Source organism: Scyliorhinus canicula, chromosome 2 (assembly GCF_902713615.1).
Source record: "Scyliorhinus canicula chromosome 2, sScyCan1.1, whole genome shotgun sequence".
Classification (NCBI taxonomy): domain Eukaryota; kingdom Metazoa; phylum Chordata; class Chondrichthyes; order Carcharhiniformes; family Scyliorhinidae; genus Scyliorhinus; species Scyliorhinus canicula.
The window spans coordinates 148,398,030-148,422,255 of NC_052147.1; the positions used below are offsets into that span (position 1 = coordinate 148,398,030).

General features: G+C 45.6%; 1 protein-coding gene across 2 annotated transcripts in view; it reads right to left on the reverse strand.

The window, feature by feature from the left end:
- Window positions 1-17,168: 17,168 nt before the first annotated feature.
- The window catches only part of ube2g2 (ubiquitin-conjugating enzyme E2G 2 (UBC7 homolog, yeast)), an 85,945-nt gene continuing 78,887 nt past the window's right edge, over window positions 17,169-24,226 (reverse strand). For both annotated transcript variants that reach the window (XM_038787591.1, XM_038787592.1), the window contains one exon: window positions 17,169-23,632. In XM_038787591.1, the coding sequence (XP_038643519.1) occupies window positions 23,520-23,632 (113 nt within the window). In that variant the 3' untranslated portion in view covers window positions 17,169-23,519. The remainder of the gene's footprint in view (window positions 23,633-24,226) is intronic.

Consider the following 24,226-nt stretch of genomic DNA (forward strand, 5'->3'; position numbering starts at 1 on the left):
CTCCTCCCGGCCACCCAAATCCCATTCATTTACCGTGACCACTTCTCCCTGGTCTGTCAATTGTAGTGGACTCTTTAAGCTTACAGCAGCTAGTGTACTAAAAAAGAGTCCTCCTTGAATCTGCCAGAGCTGGACTGCACTGGGGCCTGTGAGGAGTCTTTCAATGTAGGTCCCAAGCAGCTCTACTGATGGAAAGTTTCAGCGCAGTTTTCGAGAATATTAAATTCTTCTAGTTCCTGCTTGCCATCTCTTTCCGATGCTAGTCGGGCATTATGCCCCATAAAGAATTACTATAAAGTCACATAAGCCAAGTCCTCCAAGAAATGAAAGTTTTCACCAAAACTATTCTGCAGATTCGGGCACAATCAGAATTTATGAAAGAAAAAGACGTGCGTTTGTACAGCACCATGTAAGGTAACCAGATGCCTCAAGGCGGTTTACAGTCAATGGAGTACTTTTGAAACATATTCACCTTTGTAATGCAAAAATACAACAGCCAATTTCATGTACATCAAATTCCCACAAACAGCAATGTTGCAATGACCAGATTGGTTTCTTAAGGTATATAGACATAGTGCCAGGGATAACTCTCTTGCTCATCTTAAACATAATGCCATGGGATCTTTTCCATCCACCGGAGCAGGGCTCAGTTTGATAACTGATCTGAATGATGGCACTAGGTCAGTGCAGCAACCCTCGGTACTGCGTTGGAGTATCAGCCTCGACTCTGTTGCTCAAATCCTCGAGTGGAACCTGAACCAGGTACATTGTGACTTGGTCGAGGGTGCAACCAACTGTGCCACAGTTGATACATAGGAACAAAGGAAGCATAAGAAGGAAAAATTGGAGTGAAACATCTATTTTGATCTATTTTGTTGGTTCCATGAGAGCTGCACCAAATGCTAAATGACCATCAAAATCTTTGAAGTCATATGCTTTGTAAGTGCCGGGATTAAAAAGCTCAAGATCTTTACAATGTTAAGGTGTGATTTTAGCACAAAGCAGTTTTTCCTTTCTCCTGTGATTTACATGTGGTTTTCTGCTTTAGATGAAAGCGCCCCTGTCTAAGTACCACCATGGGTTTAAACGCTATTGTCGTGGCTTGTGTAAAAGTCCATTAAAAAATATGAATCCTTCTGCTCCACACAGAGATCCACGCTCTCCCATGGAGCTGGGCGGAGAGGGAGTCAGACGGAACACTTAGTAACCTACCTCTGCTTTTAATCTGAACTGATCTTAACTCATGATACTGTGCTGAACGCAGATATATTGCAGGTGCAGGTATCAATTGTCAAGGCTGGGAAGTGTCGGATTTCCTTCACTTCAGTGTGAGGAACATCAAACTATTTGATATTGCAAAGAAGAAACAGATGAGGCATGCAACCCAAAAGAATCAAATCTTATTATGTCTTTAAACTACATCAAGGAGTGGGAAGAGGTATTAGCACACTTGGCGCATCAGGGTTCTTTAAATTGCATGGGCACGGGGTGGGAGGAGAAAGGTTTCAATAATTTCCTTTATAATGCTGTAAGCATTAGAGCCCCTATGTTTTTGTGTTTTAGTGTACATCTGTGTTCAAACAGCCATCAAAGCTAAGAGTGTGTTTCAGCTGCCGATAATACCCTGTCCAAAATCTGACAGAGAAGATTCAAATATGGAATTGCTGCATTTCTAATGAATACCACTTTGGCACGAGAATCTTTAGCAGCAAATGTTAAGGTGTTCTCACTGGTCAATGTTAGGCTATATGCCAAACATCTCAATGTAGAATTGAATAGAATTAGAACATTTCAATACAGAAGGCGGCCGTTGGGCCCATCGTGTCTGTGCTAGCTATCCTAAGGGACAATTCATGTACTGCCACTGCCAGCCGTCTCCCCATATTCCTCTTTCAGATATTTTGAAAATCCAAAAGGTGTAGGGAAATGTACAGCACAAAAGGAGGCCGCTGTGCTCAACGTGTCCGCACTGGCGGAAGGGCGAGTCATTCAGCCTCATCGCCTTTTCCAGTAGTTGCTCCATGCACTCCATAATCTCCAGGTGTATATCCAGACATCTTTTTTTTAATATAAATGTTTTAATTGGATTTTTGCATAAAGTATATTTACCGTTATGTACACAAAATAGAATACATATATATATATAGAAGAGAAGGGAACACGCACAAAAACAAAACAAACAAAAAAAAGAGTTAGAATAACTGGTCGGGTATTATGTGCTAGCTCAACAACAGCAGCTCTGTCCAGTTTGCAGTATTGTTTTTAGCACATAAGTAGGCATCTGTTTGTGGTGAGGGGGGAAACGGGGGGGAGGGTACAGATACATTTGGGCGCCGGGGAAACATATACAGAACAATTACAGAGGGCAATACGCGAATGGATCTGGTGTTGGTGTTATCGCTTGCTTCTCCCGGACGTTTTTTGCTGCCGTTGTCGTCTCGCGATCACCTCCGCTTCAGCCGTTCATCCCTTCTTTCGCCCGGATTTTCCTTGTTTTCTGCTCCTGTAGATGCCAAGTTTGTTATCGTTTCCCGTGCCCACCTTCCGGCTGTAATTCCGTTGCCTCCCCCCCACCTCACTGGTTCCTCCCTATTGTTCCCTGTCTCCTCCCTCTTCCACCCCCTCCTCCCAGGTTTAGCTGCTGTTCCCCCCCGTCTATCCCTCCCACCCCCACCTTGGCTATTTCCCCTGATTCTTGGCTACCTGGCTATTCTTCTGCTTGTTCATTGGCCACAAACAGGTCCCGGAACAGTCGCGTGAATGGCTCCCACGTTCTGTGGTAGAAGTCGTCTGACCCTCGGATGGCGAATTTGATTTTCTCCATTTGGAGAGATTCTGAGAGGTCGGACAGCCAGTCTGCAGCTCTGGGCGGTGCTGCTGACCGCCAGCCAAACAGGATTCTACAGCGGGCGATCAGGGAGGCAAAGGCCAGGGCGTCCGCCCTCCTCCCCAGGAATAGATCTGGCTGGTCTGAAACCCCGAAGACCGCCACTTTCGGGCATGGCTCCACCCTCACCCCACCACTTTGGACATAGCCTCGAAGAAGGCTGTCCAGTACTCCACAAGTCTGGGGCAAGACCAGAACATGGGGACGTGGTTGGCTGGGCCTCCTTGGCACCGTTCACATCTGTCCTCCACCTCCGGGAAGAATCTATTCATACGAGTCCTTGTTAAGTGGGCTCTCATTTAGTTGCATCAGGCTGAGCCTTGCACACGTGGAGGTGGAGTTGACTCGATGCAGTGTTTCGCTCCAGAGTCCCCACCCTATTTCAATCCCCAGGTCCTCCTCCCATTTCTTTCTTGTTGCATCCAGTACAGTTCCAGACATCTTTTCCAGACATCATTTTCAGACAATCCCTGCCAAAATACCCTCAGGTTCAGACACGCCCAAAACATATGTACATGGCTCGCAGGACTTCCACCACACTGCCCACACCTGTCCTCCATCTCCTCAAAAAACCTATTCTTCCAGGCCACAGTTATATGAGCCCTGTGGACCACTTGAACTGGATCAGGCGAAGCCTGGCATACGACGAGGATACATTGACTCTCCTCAGGGCGTTCGCCAAGACCCAACTTCCAACTGCCCTCCCAACTCTACCTCCCACTTCCTCTTCACCTCCCCAATTGGGACCCCTTCCCACTCCATCAGTTCCTTATATATTTCCGAGACCCTCCCCTCCCCAACCCCTGTTTTTGACATCACCTTATCCAGTAGCCCCCCTTAGTGGGAGGCGAGGGAAGCTCAGGACATGCCTCCGAACAAAATCCTATATCTGCAGGTACTGGAACCCGTTCCCACCCAGCCACAAACTCCTCCTCCAGCTCCTCCAAGCTCAGGAAACTCTCCTCAATGAAGAGATCCCCAAATCTCTCGATCCCTGCCCGCTACCACTTCCTGAAGCCCCCCCCCCCCAGAGCGAACCGGCGATTATCACAGATCGGTAACCACACTGACGCCCCCTCCAGTCCCATGTGCAGCCTCCATTGTCCCCACACTCTCAGGGCTGGCCCTACCACTGGGCCTGTGGAGCACCGAGTTGGCGAGAACGGCAGAGGTGCCGTTAACAAAGCCTTCAGGCTCGTGTCCTTGCAAGATGCCGCCTCCACTCGCTCCCACACCAACCCCTCCCTCACTATCCATTTCCTAACCATTGCAATATTAGCCGCCCAGTAGTAATTAATAAAGTTCGGAAGGGCCAAGCCCCCTTTTCCGCACCCCCATTCAAGAAGGACCTTCTTCACCCTCGGGGCTCTCCTGGCCCATATAAAACCCGAGATCCCCGCGTTCATCTTCCCAAAAAAAGGCCTTGGGGATGAAGATTGGAAGACACTGAAACACAAACAGCAATCTCGGGGGTTCTGTCATTGGCCCTCCCCGCCAGTGACAGCGGGAGCACAGCCCACCTACGGAAGTCCCCTTCCATTTGCTCAATCAACCTGCCCAAATTTAGTTTATGAAGCTGACCCCAGTCCCTTGCCACCTGAAGGCCCACCCAGCTCCTTGGACTCCTGTACCAGCCTCCCAGGACAGGCGCCGGAATGTGGCGACTAGGGGCTTTTCACAGTGACTTCATTGAAGCCTACTCGTGACAATAAGTGATTTTCATTTTCATTTTCATTTGACCAGGAGCGGCCCCAACAGCCCGGAAAACTTTTTATAAAACTCAACCGGGCATCCGTCTGGTCCCGGGGCCTTACTCCCATGTATCGCCCCCAACCTGTCAAAAACCTCTCCAAGCCCAATTGGGGCTCCCAAATCCTCCACCAACTCATCATCTATCCTCGGAACTCCAGCTCCCCCCCCAGAAATCGCTTCATACCCTCCTCCCTGGCTGGGTGTTCCGATTTATACAATCTGCTGTAAATTCCCGAAACACATCATTCGCCCCTGCCGGATCCAGAACCACCTTCCCCCCCCTGTATCTCTCACTTTCCCAATCTCTCTCGCGCCTCCTGTTTCCTCAGCTGATGTGCCAGCATCCTGCTGGCTTTTTCCCCATATTCATACATCGCCTCCTTCACCCTCCTCAGCTGTCCCTCCGCCTTACCTGTGGACAGGAGCCCAAATTCCAGCTGCAGTCTCAAAAGCCCGTCATCTGGAGACTACATGTACCTCCTGTCCACCTGTAAAATTTTGCCTACCAGTCTGTCCAACTCAGCCCGCTCAGCCTTCTCCTTATGGGCCCAAATTGAGATGAATTCCCCCCTAATAACCGCCTTCCATGCCTCCCACCCCACACCAGCCAAACTTCACCTGTGTCATTGATCCTTATATATCCCCGAATGACCTCCCTCACCCTCTCGCACACCTCTTCCTCTGCTAACAGCCCCACCTCCAACCTCCAATGCGGGCGCTGGGCCTTTCCCTTGCTAACTTGCAAGCCCACCCAGTGCGGGGCCTGGTCTGGCAGCACCATTGCTGAATATTCAGCATCCACCACCTTAGCCAGCAGCATTTTATCCATAACAATAAAGTCTATCCGGGAATACACCTTATGCACATGGGAGTAGAATGAAAACTCCTTACACCTCGGTCTCCCAAACCTTCATGTGCTCCATGAACCCCCGGAGATCCTTTGCCATAGCTGATACCTTCCCAGACCTAGAACTCGACCGGTCCAGCCTTGGATACAGAACTGTATTGAAATCTCCCCCCATAATCAGTCGATGTGAATCCAGGTCCGGGATCTTCCCCAGTACCCGTCTAACAAACTCAACATCATCCCAGTTCGGGGCATATATATTTACCAATATCACGGCCATACCCTCCAACTTCCCACTAACCATAACATATCTACCCCCGGGTCTGCCTCTATCTTCTCCACCTCGAATGCCACCCGCTTATTAACTAAGATCACCACCCCCCCTCGTTTTAAAGTCTAACCCCGAATGGAACACCTGTCCAACCCATCCCTTCCTTAATCTAATCTGATCCCCCACCTTCAGATGCAACATGGCCACGTCTGCCTTCAGTTGCCTCAAGTGCACGAACACTTGGGCCCTTTTGACTGACCCATTCAGTCCCCGAACGTTCCACGTGACCAGCCTGGTGGAGGGAAACCCCATTCCACTCCCCTGCCGATCAACCATAACCTCTCCTAAGCCAGCCTGTGGCCCATGCCCCGCACCTCCCCTGGCCCGCCCTCGAGCAACTACCATCATCAACCCTCCTCCTCCTCAACTTTGAAAGTTGCCTCCTCGTCAGCAGTATAATCCCCCGCCCTCCTATCCCCCCTCACATCGATCTTCAGCTCACCCCCCACTTTGCTTCCATGAACTAGCCCGCCCAGCTAGCGTGGTGGCCTCCGCCCATGACGCCAAGCATCCTGCCTCCCACTGATTCTCCCCTCACTGCGCTTAGTGCAAACAGTCAAAACCAAGGCAAGAAGTAAAAACAAACAATCCCTCCCAAGTTCCGAACACAGAGACCCATCCCTCATCCCTTAACAAAGCACTGTAAACCGATCTAACCCCAACCAGAACGGAAAAAACAAAAAATAAGAAAGAAACCCAAACAACAAAAACCCAAAGTTTTTTACAGCATACTTCAGTTCTCCTCAATCAAAGTTCAAGGTCCTGCTTCCCCTGCGAGTCCATTACCCTTCATGAAGTCTGCTGCCTCCTCTGCTGAGCCAAAGTACAACTCCCGGCCCCCATAGGTCACCGACAGGTGAGCTGGGTACAGTAGACCAAACATTACGCCCTTCCTGTCCAGGACTGACCTGACCCTATTAAAACTCACCCTCCTCTTCACGAGCTTTATCTCAGGTCTTGGTACACTCGAATCTCAACACCTTCCCAAGTGCATCGCCTCGTCTGCCTGGCCTACCTCACGATGCGTTCCTTGTCCAGGAACCGATACAATTGTACCACCATTGCCCTTGGTCTCTCACCACCCTGGAGTTTGCGCATCAGTGCCCTGTGGGCCCTTCCACCTCCAACGGCCGGTCAAACCCTCCCCGAGCAGCTTCTCCAGCATCTTCCCAACATACGCACTCGCATCTGATCCTTCGATTCCCTCCGGCAGACCCACAATTCAGATGTTCTGCCTCCGAGAACGGTTCTCCAGGTCCTCCACTTTCTCCAGCAGTCGCTTCTGCTGGTCACGTTTCAGCCCAATCTCTGCTGTCATCGAGGTGGACTGTTCCTCATGCTCCCTCGCCTGCTCCTCCAACCTCTGGATCGCCTGTCCCTGGGCTGCCAGTCTCGTCTCCAAGCGGTCAACCACCGCCCTGACCGAGCCCACCGCCCGAGCCATGTCCTACACACTTTCCTTCCGCTATTGGGTGAACATCTCATTCTGGAAGCTCACCAACTGGTCCATCAAACACCCAGGCGGCAGGGCCCGACCCTGCCTCTCCGCCATCTCTGTGTGCGTTGTCCGCTCCTCACTCACCACAACCAACTGGTTCGCTTTTTTCTGGCACTTCTGGACCGCAGCTCCATAAACTAGGGGTCTCTCACTTCTGCATCATTCTCCTACAAAATCCCTGCGACAAACCGGCGTAAAGGCCACGAAAAGACCACCATGAGTGGGAGCTGCTAAAAAAGCGACCACTCACTCCATGACCACCACCGGAAGTCCTTCCAACGCCCTTTCAAGCAGCATGTTTTGGATTATAACAACTCGCTGCGTAAATGAAAGATGGATCAAACTCCTTATTTACTTATCAAGATGGATCAAACTCCTTATTTACTTATCAAGATGGATCAAACTCCTTATATCAAAAACTCTTAATTTGAACACATCTGTTAAATCATCCCGAAATCTTCTCTGTTCCAAGAAAAAAATCGCATCATCTTTCAATCCTCTGTGACTCGCATCCTTCATCCCTGGTGTTATTCTAGTAAATCTCTTCTGCATCGTCTCCATGGCCTTGACATCTTTCCGAACCTACAGCAGAATCAGAGTACAGCAGGTTCCTTCAAAAATTGACATCGAGCATTGGGCATGGCTTGTTATTTACCTAGTTTCAGTCCATTTTGCCATCTGAAATGGTAAATGACTGAACTGTAGTGAATGGTGGATAGTGACATAACACAACTCAGTCCCAAACACATCCAGCAGTGTAGTTTCCAGGCCTGATTGAAAAGACAGACATTTATATAGCATCTTTCACGATCATCAGACATCCCAGGTTGCCTCCCAATCACTGAAGGGCATTTGAAGCGTAGAGTCATAGAGGTCTACAGCACAGAAAAGGCCCGACAGCCCCTCGCGTCTGCGCCGGTCAAAAAAAACACCTAACTATTCTAATCCCTTTTTCCAGCGCTTGGCCCATAGCCTTGGCATCACAAGTGCACATCTAAAAACTAAAATGTTATGAGGATCTCTGCCTCCACCACACTTTCAGGCAGTGAGTTCCAGACTCCCACCACCCTCTGGATGAAAAGAATTTTCCTCACATCCCCTCTAAGCCTCCTGCCCCTTACCTTAAATCTATGCCCCCTGGAAGTTGATCCCTCCAGCAAAGGAAAATGTTTCTTCCTGTCGCATCGATCTATGCCCCTCATAATTTTATACATCTCAATCATGTCCCTTCTCAGTCTTCGCTGCTCCATGGAAAACAACCCCAGTCTATCCAATACCTCTTCATAACTAAAACTCTCCTGGCCAGGTAACATCCTGAGCAATCTCCTCTGCACCCTTTCCAGTGCGATCACATCCCTCCTATTATGTCGATTCCTGAACTCCACACAATACTCTTGCTGTGGTCTAACCAATGTTTTGTACAGCTCCAGCATAACCTCCTTCTTCTTAAACTCGATGCCTCGGCAAATAAAGGCAAGTATACCACATGCCTCCTTAACCATTTTATCCACCTGCAGTTGTAATGTAGCGTTCAATTTTTACACAGCAAGTTACCACGAACAGCAATGGGACAAAGACCAGATTGTCCGTTGTTTTGTGATGTGGATTGAGGAATAAATATTGGCCAGGAAACTGGGGAGAATACCCCTTGTCTTCATTGAATAGTGCCATGGGATCACTTACACCTAGAGGCTTCAGTTGAACACCCTATCTGAAAGACTGCGCCTCCGACACTACAGCACTGGAATGACAGCCTTATTTTTTTCACTCAAGTCCTCAATTGGGACACAAACCCACAACCTTCAGACCCAGAGGTGAATCCATTCGGACAAGGAAATAATGGCATCATTTTATGCAGCACTTGTGTCATTGTAACATGTGCTAATTGGAGTATCATCTTGTTTGGTAAAACAAACTCACATAAAACAAGCTCCGAAAATTTGTCCTCATCTTTCTAGGATTTGTTTAGTTGAAGATATACCAAGGGTTATTTTCTGAAGTAGTAATAGCTTTACAGTAATGACACTCCCTCCAGTCAAATTGGATTGGCAGTTCACAATCCAGCATAATCCATTCAAATGTACAGCACTTAAACTGGCCGCGATTACGTAGCACGACCTGTAATGGATTTTCCACTAACGATCACAAAAACAACATGAATCATCTTGCAAATCATTTCAAACATGTCACCTCGGTGTGCAGTGTCTCTTGGGGGCATTTAAAGTGGGCAGCAGAAAATTCCAATAAGATTTTTTTTCGCTAGTCTATTCTGTAAGGAATGCTTGTTAGCAAACAAAGATTTGAATGAATAGCTTTCATTCTAACAGTTAGGGCCAAGGGACAGTACCCCTATTAGAAAACCTGGCACAATTTGCATTAACAGTAAATATCTTTGCACTCCTGCTAAACCGAGTGTTTGAAAAACTCAAAGCATAGTATCCAGCATTAGATAGGATCCTGTGATTGAACAACACTTGCCAAAGAATCCTGAATGTTCTAAGAATTACGTTGACAACCAAGTTAAGATTATGTTGGGATCGCAGCGTGGTGCACTTACACATGCTAGAAGCTACATATACTGACACATATAGCCCTGTTTCTTTGCAGACAGAACGAACACATACACATTGCACCGGTTTCAACTGAACAAAATAGGTGACAACCGTTCTCTGGTTCATTCCCCAGGGTAATGCCTTGACAAAAGTTAAGGTTTGAATTTAAACAAAATTTGGCTGTTAACTGCCAGTCACCAGTTAACTGATGCATTCTCCGTGGCAACACCTCCACCAGAGTCCACTTTCCAACCAATCAGCATTCTCCTGTGAAGTATAAATTGTTGTTCCATTTACATTTGGTATTCTTGTGAACGTCCTGATGAGTGCACGATGGAAAACTTCACATGTCTGTTCTTTCAACAACATATGAGATAATATTTTCTCACTCCTAAATCCATGTGAAGATACACCACATAAATAGCAAAACCTGCTGTGTCCCCAACTACGTAGGCCAGATATTTGAAGGAATCAATTCCTACACCACCATTCAACCTGGGAAGCCAGTTAGAGGGAATGGTAATGGACTTCCCTCAATCCCCTGGAAGAAATTCTCAATCTCAAATCTTGCATGTCATATATTTATTTTTTTGAAGATGTTTTTATTAGTTTTTCATGTTATACACTACAAAATAAACAAATTTCTGCAAACCAAATGCAATTTACAAAGACCAAACATTGAAGAAAAAACCCAACCCCTCTTACCCCCCCCCAACCTCCTTCCCCTTTTCAAAAATATTTTTATTGCAGTTATTCATTTTATACAGTAGACAAGGCTATGTGCATCAGCTATAACAAACGATAACTTTTCCGTTGGTATCAGCCCACCCTCCCTCCCCCCTTCGTTTCCCCCCTCCTTTTTGTTGCTTTAAGATACTCCCTTAGGTCTCATATCATATAGTGGCCGATTGTCGTCTAGTCACATATATGCAGTTCTTTCCACTCTCCCCCCCCCCCCCCATTCCTGTTTTTGGTGTTTCTTTGAGTGCTCTGGTCTTTGTAATCTTGCTCTAGGTCCCCTATTTTCCGGTCTGGTTGTTCTCCAGCCTTCCCCTCCTCTCCCTTTGCCCCACCCCCGCCCCTGTCTGTTACCTGCTGTCTCGTTAGCGCCGTGTGCTCCCCCTCCCCCCGCTGTATTGGATGCTGGCTTCGAACAGGTCCTGGAATAAGTTGGTGAATGTGGAAGCCCTCCTCTGACCCTCGGATGGCGAATTTGATCTTCTCCACGTGGAGAAATCCTGATAGGTCTGCCGGTCAGTCTGCAGCTCTGGGTGGTGCTGCTGATCACCAGCCAAGCAGGATTCTTCAGCAGTTGATTAGGGAAGCAAAGGGAAGGGCGTCGGCCCGCTTCTCCATAAATAGTTCTGACCGGTCTGATACCCCGAAGACTGCCACTCTTGGGCACGGCTCCACCCTCACCCCACGACCTTGGACATTGCCTCAAAGAAGGCTGTCCAGAACCCGACAAGTCTGGGGCAGGCCCAGAACATGTGGGTGTTGTTGGTTGGGCCTCCCTGGCACTGCTCACATTTGTCCTCCCCCTCTGGGAAAAACCTGCTCATTCGGGTTCTAGTCAGGTGTGCTCTGTTCATCACTTTCAGCTGCATGAGGGTGAGTGGAGGTGAAGTTTGCCCTGTTCAGTGCTTCCCTTCAGAGTCCCCACCCTCTTCCCATCCCTAGTTCCTCCTCCCATTTCACCCGTGCTTCGTCCAGTAGGGAGCATGCCATTTCTAATAGTCGTCCGTACAGGCCCCTGCAGTTCCCAGCTCCCAGATTACCTGCATCCAGTATTTCCTTCAGCACTGTGCGTCTCGGGGTCAGCGGGGTTGCTGTCATCTCCTTGTTGAGGAAGTTATTAACCTGTAGAAATCTGAGTTCATTCCTGATGGGTAGCTGCAGTCTCTCTGTCAGTTCCTCAAAGTCACTAGCCTGTCCTCTTTATAAAAGCCCCTAACAGTCAGTGTCCCCCTGTCCTATCTCCACCTCTTAAAGGTGGCGTCTGACGTGGCTGGCACGAACTTGTGGTTGCCTCAGATTGAGGTATGGTGAACATTTCAGTCAAGCCGAAGTGCTGCCTCATTTGGTTCCAGGTTGGGATCGTAGCTACCACCACTGGGCTTACCAGTGTTTTGCTGGCAGGGATGGGAGCACTGTCATGGTGAGGGCCTGGAGGGTCCTCACCCATTCCATGTCTGGTTTCTTCACCCACCCCCTCACTCTTTCCATGGTGGCTTCCCAGTGGTAGTACTGTAGGTTTGGGAGGGCAGCCCCCCCCCCCCCCCCCCATCCCCCCATGTTTCTTCTCTGTAGGACTTTTTGGGGAATTCTTGGGTTCTTCTCCCCCCTCCCCACCATCCACCCATAATCATTTTGTCGACCGCATTGAAGAAGGCTTTGGGGATGTAGATCGGTATGTATCTGAACAGGAAGAGGAACCTGGTCAGCACATTCACTTGTGGATCCATGCCCAGTCGTGGGCTATCTGGATCTCCAAGTAGCAGAACTTGTTTTGGGCCGGTTTAAATGGCAGTCACCCCAGTTGTGCCTTTTCCCCTCTCGGGTTCATAGGAAAGACTTCATCTTGCCATCTGCAATCAAAGGACGTCCAAGGTCACTTTGCAGCACTAAAAGGTTTAGGAAACTCACTGCCAATTTTCACACAGCGAGCTCCCACAAACACGAATGAGATAATGACCAGATAATGATTAGCGATGTTGGTTGAAGGAGAAAAATTGTCTGGAGAGTTCCCCTGTTCTTCTTTGAATTAATGTAATGGACCTTTATTCCACCAGTGGGTAGGCAGGACCCTTAATTTACTGTCTCATCCAAAACATCACATACTTGACTGTGCAGCACTCAGAACTGCAAAGGGAACATCAGCCTGGATTATGTGCTCAGGTCTCTGGAGTGGGACATGATCTCACATCGCTCTGACTCAGAAGCAACAGTATTACCAAAAGCTAACCGCTCCCCCAAAATCATTTTTTAAGTGATTGTAAGAGTAGCAACACTAAATAATGAGCTCCTGTTATTCCTGTTGATCGGTGCTTTCATTATTTACATTATCTTTATAAAAATGGCCAGAGTATAAACCAGCAACTGTTACTCCCTATAAGTGGAGCACAGATTTCTCTGTGCTTGTTTTGGGTAACCAAATAAACTAAACCAACAAATTGAGGAATAAATTAAGGCAGCCTCTTAAAGGGTTACTGCATCAAAGTAAGCGGAATTCCAAAGGAAACTTAAAAAAATAATCTAAACAAAATGTTAATGAAATGTTCCAAATATCTGGCCTGCATATTTGGGGAGGCAGCAGGTTTTGCCCATTGGGCATGGAAGGACACGGTGTGCTCCCTCTCCATGGACTGTTCTCTGTAACATGCAAGTCTAGTAGCATTCGCCAAAAAAAGAAATAAGAATAAATTGTGAATTGGTTTTGAGCCAGGCGAGGTTGAGCCAGGCAAATACATTTTCAGTATAGTGACTCCAGGGAACAGTATGAGGTGGAGTGACAGTGCTGTAATCTATTGCAGATTGCGTCAACTGTTAACTGCCATTGCTCTTTCCGATCTGAAAATGCAAATGCAGTTATGTATTGTACAGTAAATTGTGCAACATTCTAAGACACAACAGAAAATGAAAATGTTAACACAAATCCCACTGAAATAGGTTTAACTTAAAACAGCTGAATTCCTAAATCACTCGTCTTCTTGGAATGACATTGAACTGTATCCGAAACCCTCGCCTTCAGCAAGATAACACATGCAGTGTTCAGACTCTCAGACCCTTTGACGTATTATCCATCTTTTCAGACTTAGCTGTAATAATCTGCCGTTAATTAACAGACTCGGGCTGCACAGTGGTTAGCTCTGCTGCTTCTCGGCGCCGAGGACCTGGTTTCGATACCGGCCCTGGGACACTGTCCATGTGGAGTTTGCACATTCTCCTTGTGTTTGGGTGGGTCTCACCCCCACAACCCAAAAGATGTGCAGGGTAGATGGAGGCCTTGCTAAATTGCCCCTTAATTGGAATAAAAAGAATTGGATATTCTAAATTTAAAAAAAATTACAGACCCAAAAATGCTAGAATTAAGATTCACACCAAATTGTCATAACTGCACTGCAAAAACAGAAGGAAGGCTCTCAGCCAATGAATGGTTAATACTAGAACAATTTAATTCAATCGTGACTCATCATGCCTTGTGTTTTTATTTCATTTTGGAGAACTTTGTAGCAAGTGGTACTTATCAACTGCACTAGTAATGCGGGGATAACACTGAGAAATGTCACTGGCTACAGATACCCCAGGTTAAGATCATAGATCACAGAATTTACAGTGCAGGAGGCCATGAGCCCATCGAGTCTGCACAGGCCCTTGGAAAGAGCACCCGGCCAAGGCCCCATACCTCCACCCTATCCCCGTAACCCTACCTAACCCTTTTGGACACGAAGGGCAATTTGGCATGGTCAATCCACCTAATCTGCACATCTTTGGACTGTGGGAGGAAACCGGAGCACCCAGAGGAAACCCAAGCAGACGCGGGGAGAACGGACAGACTCCGCACAGACAGTGACCCAGTGGGGAATCGAACATGGGACCCTGAAGCTGTGAAGCAACTGTGCTAACCACTGTGCTACTGTGCCCCCCACTTAGCAAACATAGTTGTCTATATGTTCACAACCTCAGGTCACAAAACAATTTACAGCCAATGATGATCAGTCACTCTTGTATTCTACATTTAATAGAATGACAATAAAGAGCACTGTGGAAACATGTTTTTTTATCTTGCATCGATTGTCAAATTAATGCTGTTTGGGGTTATTTGCCTCTTCAATGCACATGTTTTCAAGTTGCAGTGTCCCATAGTTGAGGGTTCCGCAGGTTAGGAGGTTTTTTTTATAAATTTAGAGTACCCAATTCATTTTTTCCAATTAAGGGGCAATTTAGTGTGGCCAATCCACCTACCCTGCACATCTTGGGGTTGTGGGGGTGAAATCCACGCAAACACGGGGAGAATGTGCAAACTCCACACAGACAATGACCCAGAGCCGGGATAGAACCTGGGATCTCGGTGCCATGAGGCAGCAGTGCTAACCACGGCACCACCGTGCTGCCCTGATCAGTAGGTTTCTGTAATAAACTGGGATGTTATGGCTGTGGCTTATACTAATATATTCCTTTTTACTGAGCAGTCAGTTTTTCAGAAGATAGGACCAGAGGGCTTCAATAAGTGCAGAGAAGTTTGAAAACCAATGTCCCATCAGTGAGATGATATGTGATGGGTTCAGTTTCTTTATGCAATTTGCAGCTTGGCTTGGAATGATTATAGCATTTGCAAATTTTAAACACAAATTAAAAGAGAGGAGATTCTCCCATTTATGAAGAGCTCATTTAAAAGGAAGAAATTGATGGGGCTGCACGGTAGCACAGTGGTTAGCACTGTTGCTTCACAGTGCAAAGAGTCCCAGGTCAGATTCCCGGCTTGGGTCACTGTCTGTGCACAGTCTACACGTTCTTCCCATGTCTGCGTGGGTTTCCTCCGGGTCCTCCAGTTTCTTCCCAAAAGTTATGCTGTTACGCAGTTTGGACATTCTGAATCCTACCTCCGTGTACCTGAACAGGTGCCGGAGTGTGGCGACGAGGGGCTTTTCACAGTTACTTCATTGCGATGTTAATGTAAGCCTACTTGTGACAATAATAAAGATTATTGTTGTATTTAGATTGAAGTAGAAGTTATACAGCTAGTCTAAGCCCATTCGCTTGCTCATATCCCAATTAACATTGCTCTTTACCATGTAAATATATCAGTGTTTCAAAGTTCTGACTGTCCCTCCTTCAATAATGGATTGCAACAGACAAATCCACATTTTAACCACTCTAAAGTCCTCTTTAATATATTCTGTAATGATCTTAAATTTGTGTCTACGCTATAGTCTCACCAGTAGTACATGAATCACAAAAAAAGCAAGTGAAATGTTGTTTATCACAAGGGGAACGGAATGTAAAAATAGGAAAGTTTTGCTACAGGTGGACAGGATTTTAGTACCGTGTACAGCTTTGATCTCCCTAGGTTCATTCGACTGATTCCTGGGATGAAGAGGTTATCTTACAAGGAAAGATTCGGCTGGTACCCATTTGGAATATAGAAGAATGAGGGGTGATCATAATGAAACATACAAGATTGGGGATGCTTCCGGGACTAGCAGACTAAAAATAAGGAGATGTCCACTTCAGTGATGAGAATTTTTCCCTCTCAAAGGTTGTTAGTCTGTGGAATTCTCTTCCCCAGAAAGCAGTGGGTCATTGAATGTATTCAAGGCTAAGTTAGATGGATTTCTGAAGGGTAAGGAAGTCAAGTGCTGGGGGGAATGGACAGGAGAATGTAGTTGAGGGCAAAATCTGATCAGCCACGATCTTATCAAATGGCGGAGCAGGCCCGAAGAACCGAATGGCGTATTCCCACTCCTCATTTGTATGTTCTTATGTGTATACTATGATGCACAGAACCGCACACAATGTTCCAACTGTCGCCTTTGTTCTTGTACAAGTTAGCTTTATCTCACGTGTAGTATTCACACTAATGGAACCTTATCTATGACTGATGTTAACTCAACTTGAAGTTAAATGGAAGGCTCAACTACAAAGGAGGCCGAATGTTTGACGTTGCTCATTCAAAAAGCTTGTCACAAGAGTGGTGCAAGCAGAGGCAATCAAGTTTCAAAAGGAAATTGGATGGACAAGAGGGAAATAAATTTGCAGGTCTGTGGTGATAGGAGGCAATGGGACTGACTGAACTGCTCTACAGTGAGCTGACATTGACTTGATCAGCTTAACAATTCCATGATTTTATAACTAATGAGTAATCAGCAAAAAAAGGGTCTAGGGAAACCGAGAAAATGCTCACTTTTTGAGGAATCATGAAAGCTTTGAGCAATTAATGATTACTTCCCTGTAGTTGTCAAATGACCACCTAAACAGTCACAAATATGTAGGTCCACCCATGTAGAAAATCAACTCAGGGTATATCTGATGCCTTGAAAAAGTTTAATCTGGATGTACAAGAGGTGAAACTTCAATAGTTAACAGCCTTTGCAGTAATGCGAATCAGGGCAAATCTAAGCTGGCACACATCACTGGGGGAGAAAAAAAGAGATGCTTTCCCAAACCAGCAAGTGGAGACTCCTGAAAGTAGCCTTCAGTTCATACGCTCCTGCACAAACAAGCAATTACTAACCCCCAAGGCAAATGATGATGCTCAAAGCTGAGAAAATAAAGAGATGCACAAAAACTCATCAAGCCACTTTCTGCATGAAACACCTAGAAATTTATTTTATTTATATATAGTATACATTTTTACATAGAAGAAAAATAAACCTTTTGCTGCTTTGAAACCAGCCAAGAAGTTGATATGAGGTGAAGGCATCTCCCAAGCTGTAGTCTTTAAATGGGATGAGCAGACTATGGTTCCATCTGAACCACCTATTTGTGAACGTTGATCTGTCCATCTCTCGTCCTTTAAGACTCTCCTTAAACTTCACCTTGGAATAAATTTTGGTCACTCTCCTAATAGCTCCTTCTTTGGCTTGGTCTTCATTTCTTTTCCTTCTGCTTTCTTCTACGTTACAATTGCTGCATAAATGCAAGATGCTGTTGCTGAATAACAGCACAGGGACTAGAACATTCCACGCTTGATATATTCTGCATAGACATTAAGCAGCCCCACGACAGGAAAAACACAAGACAGAGGTAGCACAGAGCACTCTAACAGTACACAAGTGCCTGTGAAAAACTAACACTCCTGGTGATTCCTATACTCTTCTGTAAATAACCATACATCTAATAAAATGCTTCTCACCTGTACAGTGATGGATGACACTGCCTCACCACCACCTCTCCCCAAAAGCATCCCAATTTCCTTTGGATCCCAGGGACTGTTTTTTGATAATTTCCCTTTCACTAATGTTTCCACAGAGCATTAGAGAAAACAGAGAATTCACCAGCAGTGCAAAATTCACCTGAAATTTGTTCAGTTCCAGTCTCAAATCAAACTTCACCTGAAATTTGTTCAGTTCCAGTCTCAAATCAAACTAAGCAAAAACTATATGTGTACAATGTTTGAAATTCGCCAGTTATGACAGAAATCAAGATGGTTTCATCGTGCCAAGGTGTGAACTGAATGGCAGCAGAAATACAGCCAGGGAGATGCCTCTTTAAATACAACACTTCCCAGCTGAACTTGCTACTCAGGCACACCACCAATAGACAGATCAACATCAGAGGCTAGAGACTGGTCAGAATATGGAAGGAACTTGTGACCACAATGCAGTGACTGAGGTCAAAAAGAGAAATCCAATTCAGAGGAAGTGAGATAAATATACATGGGAGAAAGGAAAGGAAATATAGCAGGATATGTTAATAGTGTGGGATAGGTATGGTGAGAGAAGGTCGTGTGCAGCATTAATATCTTCACAGACTGGTTGGACCAAATGGCCTGCTTGCATGCTGTGAATTCTATTTAATAATCTAAAATGTAATTTCTCCATTGTAACAATGCAGATTCAGTTTAACTATATTTAGTGGTAAATATTTACAACTGAAATTCTAGGAGTTCGTTTGATAGGCGACTGTCTACATGATCATTATAGAGTGACTAAAATTTGCCATAAGAAGCATCAACTGTAAATTTCACAAGGAAGTGATGTGAATGGGGGGTGTGACTCCGTTAAAATAGCATGACGATACCAGTGAACGTGAATTTTATACAAGATCCTGTCAGTGGCTCATGAACTATATAATTAAAAATGAATTACAAAATCTTGCAATAAATTCACGTGGACTGGTAATAGCAACATATCAATTTTAACAGGAATCACAGACCTCATTCACAACACTGCCGTACAGACTTCACCATGGATTCTGTTATGAACTCAAAGGCTGATTAGTCTGTGGGGGGGGGGGGTCAACTGAAAAATAATAAATTGAGATTGGTAGATTTTTGTTAGTAGTATTAAGGGTATGGAATTCAAGTTGGGTAGATGAAGTCCAAGATAGAGATCAGCCATTCAATGGCAGGACAGATTCTTGGCCTACTCCTGTTCCTCTGAATTGCTTGGGGCACGTAACCACTGGCTCCAATCATTGGAGATTTGATTATTGATGACTGGGCTAACATACACTGACCCCCTTAGATTAGTCATCAAGCATGGAGTCAGGATTAGCAGAGATGATGTTGGAATTCTGAAACTACCCGTCCAATTTACATTAAAGATTTATTATTATTCAATTCTCGGCATCAGAAGTAATACACCAGTATCGTATTCTATTTTTTGCACTGTATATTCCTTGCGTTTGTGAAGCGAGATTGTCAACTTACTAATAAAAACATGTGCAATTATGTGCTGTGGACTACAGAACGGATTGAAAAGGGCCCACCATTGTCTGTTGGGCCGGTGCGAAGCCAGATAGCACAAGCATGCCTCTTTACTCCCTATGTTCAGCCTCAATTTGATACTGGGTCCCAGAATACATTTTGCATAGGTCTGACAAGTTTGTACTTTGCTCAGCCTCAGAAATACATCACTGCACTGGAATCAATCGCAGCACTATGGAAATGAAAACATATTCTCAATCTTCTGACACATGGGGAATTTCGTGACACTTTTAATCAGTAATATTGCCCCATCTATCCGTGTCCACTGAAAAGCTTTATTGCAGTTTAACTACAGACTCAAGAGGCCTTCCTACGTACTCCAATAGCCCGTTGCTATTACTGTGGTGTCTATAAGCGGCAGCACTGCTCCTCATTCAAGCTGCTCTCATTGTTGGCATTGTTTTTTTAAATAAATTTGAGATATGCAATTATTTTTTCCCCCAATTAAGGGGCAATTTAGCATGGCCATTCACCTACCCTGCACATCTTTTGGGTTGTGGGGACACGGGGAGAATGTGCAAACTCTACATGGACAGTGACCCAGGGCCGGGATTGAATCTGGGGCCTCAGTGCTGTGAGGCAGCAGTGCTAACCACTGCGACATTGTTGGCGTTGTTGATGCAAAGCTGTAAGAAGCAATGTCACTCTAACCCCTTCAGGTATTTGGATTCTTGCACTGAAAACTGTGATACTACACTCCCCAAAGAGCTCACCTCCCAGCATAATCATTACTATTCAACCAATCTATTGAACAAACCCATGTCTCCTAAAGAGTCTTAATTTTGGAGGGCTTTCGCAAGCAAATGTTTAAATTGACTGTGTCATCAGGAAAATAAAGTTTGTTGCTGTGATATTTTGTACCAAGGGGAAGGATGGAGTAACAAAATAGATCAATTTGAAGTACCAATCATTAGTAATATGCTCCATGGGTAAGTCACAATCGAGCTGCACAGCACAACATGCCTTAAGCCCAACTCTAGAACGGCATGTCTTACAGCACCAATGTGACATTTTTCAAGTGTCAAAGTCTCTAATGTGGAATTCAGTGCCACAAGGAAGAGCTGATGCAAATACCACAACCACATTTCAAGGAAAGCTAGTTAAGTACATGAAGGAGAAAGGAATAAAAGGATCGGCTAACAGGGTCAGATCAAGTAAGATGGGGAGAGGCTTGTGTGGAGCATAACCACTGGCACAGACTGAAAGGCATGTTTCTGAATCAGATTAGGGACAGGAGGGTTGGCCCATTTCTATAGGCTACCAGTACCTCATATCAGTGATTCTCAAACTGGGGTCGCTCTACAGACACTTTGCTAGAGGGCGAGCGAAATGATGTGAATATGATGACAAAGGATCGGCAAGCACGGTTGATCATTATGTTAATTCCATAGGCTGGTCCAAGTAACGCAGATGAGAGATCACACTCCGGAAAGTTACACATCAGGTCCAGGGATCAGTGAGGCGCACAGAAGTGAACGCCCAACAGATACAGGGACCTTGGCAGCTCTGCAAATGATTACGGAACTAGAGTAGAGGGGCCTCAAACTGACTGGGAATCCAGTCAAAGGAGACAGGAGACACCAGAGACACCCGAGAATGGATTTGAAGCAGTGCAGCTGAGGCAAGTTAGAGAGGAACCACCCGCCACCTGAGCTTCTTCCAGAGGCCAAGAATGGTCAAGGGCGGCACAGTAGTAAAGTGGATAGCACTGCTGCCTACGGCGTTGAGGATCCAGGTTCAATCCCGGCCCTGGGTCACTGTCTCCATCGAGTTTGCAATTCTCCCCGTGTATGCGTGGGTTTCACCCCACAACCCAAAGATGTGCAGGTTAGATGGATTGGCCTCGCTAAATTGCCCCTTAATTGGAAAAAAATAAATAATTGGGTAATCTAAATTTATTTTTAAAAAATAGAATGCTAATCAAAGCTAAGTTTTGATTGGCAGGTACTGCAGCTGGGTCTGTGACTGGACCTGGACTAAAGCTGCAGTCCCAGCTACTGGCAGTGTCCTGATAGTGGAAAAGGTGTCCACCAGCGAAAAACCAGTGTGGGGAGGGCTGTAAACAGCAAAAGGGGAGGGGAATAACCCAAAACACTCAACAATTGTGCAGTGTGTGGGAGGGCGGTGAAGCACTACACCTGAATCAGTGCCATTGTTCCCAATAGGAGTTAACGAGCCAAATCTCATCCCAGGGAGAGTAGGGAGGTGTTGCACAGTGAAGTATTCAACAGGTATGTTGCTGAACCCGTAGGGTTACCTTTCAACTGTAGCACTGATAAAAGCTTTCACATCACCCATTGCATTAGTCCTTGATAAATTCCATTGCACCCCTTTAACAGGGCACTGATGAACTTTATATTAAGAATTTTTGCATCATAACTTAAACGGGAGGTCTGTGATTACCAATCCGTTTGCAGTGGGGTTGTTCAACCAAAAAAGGTTCGAGAACAACTGGCTTGAATAACCCATGGCTAGTGTTACCAAAGTCTAGAACATAGCTTCCCAGGCTTTTGCCCAACGTGCCCCCATTTCAAGGCTTGAAAATTGGTATTCATTGTTAAGTGGGAAATGTGAGTGCTGGGGTGGGGAGGATAAGTGTTAAAGCTTCAGGGATTTAAAAAAATCTACCTTTTCAATGGCTACTTGAGAACAGGAATCAAGCCTTAAAAGATCGATCAGTTAGGCCACATCAACAGTTGGAAAACAACGTGAGGATTTAAGGGGCCTTGCAGCTGCTGACATTCAGCTGGAGCTCCACGATAGCCATTGCTGCCTCAGAATTCACATCAGAGTCTCGTCTCGCAACCCACAGTTTGGGAAGCCCTGGGCCTGGAGGCTGTCTTGCCACACTGACTTCCCCTCATGCATGGCACCATGGCAGTATGTTTATAGATGCTATTCTCTTATGTTTCCTGGTACCTCAAAAGCTCCCATGTTACTGATGAAGTAGTCACCCTGTTTTTCCACTAACATGGGCTGCTTCTTACTTGAACTGTAAAATTACCATGGCATGCATCCACATGATGAACAGAAGGAACTTGAAAGAATCATCAGCAAGCATATGGAGTGGCTAGCAGTTGCAGCCTGCGGAAGGGAAAGTCATGCTACAAACAAGATGTAAAGCAACAGATGTTATGCTGCAGTGTGGGCTTGGAGTGATGGTAAGACAATCTGTCCAGTGAGTGAAGCTTCAGATTACAACCAGTGTTATTCAAGGCCACAAAATAAAACCACTTCAATATCAACCACAAGTCATACTGCTCACTTACTGAAGGGAGGATGTGGAGAGAGAGAGAGAGAGAGATAAATGCCAAACGGACCTGACACGAGCGCTGGGAATACTAGATTTTGGCCCCTTAAATATTGATTTTCTTTGCTCAAACTGTTTTGAGTTCTCCATGGTTTTGGGGGGGGGGGGCATTTTCATAAGATACTTGCTTCTTCATGTTGCTTTTTATTTTTTAAGCTTCTTGCACATAATTCACTCTATTAAAAGGGCAGTCTATCCTAGAAAACATCAACGTTCTGCAACAAGAACAAATGCAAATCCCGGATTTAGATAGCAGGGTGCCCTGATCACCTAGTAAATGATGTCCCCTATGCTGCAACCATCAAATCATGCTTCCCTCATCTCTACACAGTACTGTGTGTCTTTAATGAGCAAGGAAAAGTTGTTGAAAGCACCCTGCTCCATTGTATACTGCAAAGGCAAGCCCAGACAAGAAAAACAAAAAGTTCCCATTCATGTCTATGTCTCTGACTGTCTGCATTCAACAAAGATAAATCAAATTCTTGGACATGGAATACCTCCATCACTTTCCCCAGTATTAAGATGCGAGGGCTTTGGAAACTGCACAGGTCAGCCCAGTAGAAATACCACAACTAGTTCCAGTAACAGCAATACTTAAGAAAAAGAAAACTCACTGAGAAACATTTGGAGAGTCTTGTTGGCTAGTTTTTTTTTTATCCCTTCAGCTATTTCATCCAAGCAAGTTCAACCTCTATTTGCGCCTGAAATGGAAAATGATAGCAGCCATGAAAGCCACACTATGCTCCGGTTAAGTTTTACCAGGAGGCCGAAAAGTGGGCTGTCCTAATACCAGCCGGGAAAATGGGACAATCCTAACTTTATCCTTGGATATGAAAAGCAGGAGACAAATTGCAAAGTGCAAAGCACCATTAAACACTGCAAGAGATCCTGTACAATTGTACAGCTCTCTGATCACAGCCCAAGGGATTTCCGCACGGTTTGTTGGGCAATTTTGTAGAACTGTCCTCGATCATCGCGCCACATCTTTGAGGCGTCCACATTGGCCCCGCTTTCATCATTAGGCTCTGTGGGGGAAACAAATGTGAGAAAGTAACACAGAGTAAATACAATTTCAGCAATTAAAATTCTGGAACGGTGGTTTTACTCAGAGAAGAATAGAGTACAAATACAAGGAAGTCTCTCTAAAGCTTCATAAGTTTGGACTCAGTTGGAGTATTGCGTCCAATTCTGGACACCACAGTTTAGGAAGGATGGCAATGCCTTGGGAGAGAGTGCAGAGGAGATTTATCAGAGCGAATCAGGGATGAGGAACATTTCTGCTGATGGAAAGGTGGGGAACTAGATGATTCTGATTTAAGGTGATTGTCATTAGAATCAAAGAGAGGTGGAGAAGACTTTTAAAAATAAAACAAGAGATCTGAAAGTGGAGGCGGCAAATTTAGTAGTAACATTCAAGAGGGAATTGGAATAATTTGCAGGGCCGTTGGGAGAGAGAGCAGGGATGGGGTACTAACTGGACAGTGCTTTAAAAGGAGCCAGCACATGTGCAATGGGCTGAATGCCCTTGCTCTGTGCTGCCATGTTCTATGCATCCAGAGAAGTCACTGCTAAATGACACATGAAGTCCAAATTTGGGGGTGTTTTCCTAAATAATTTAA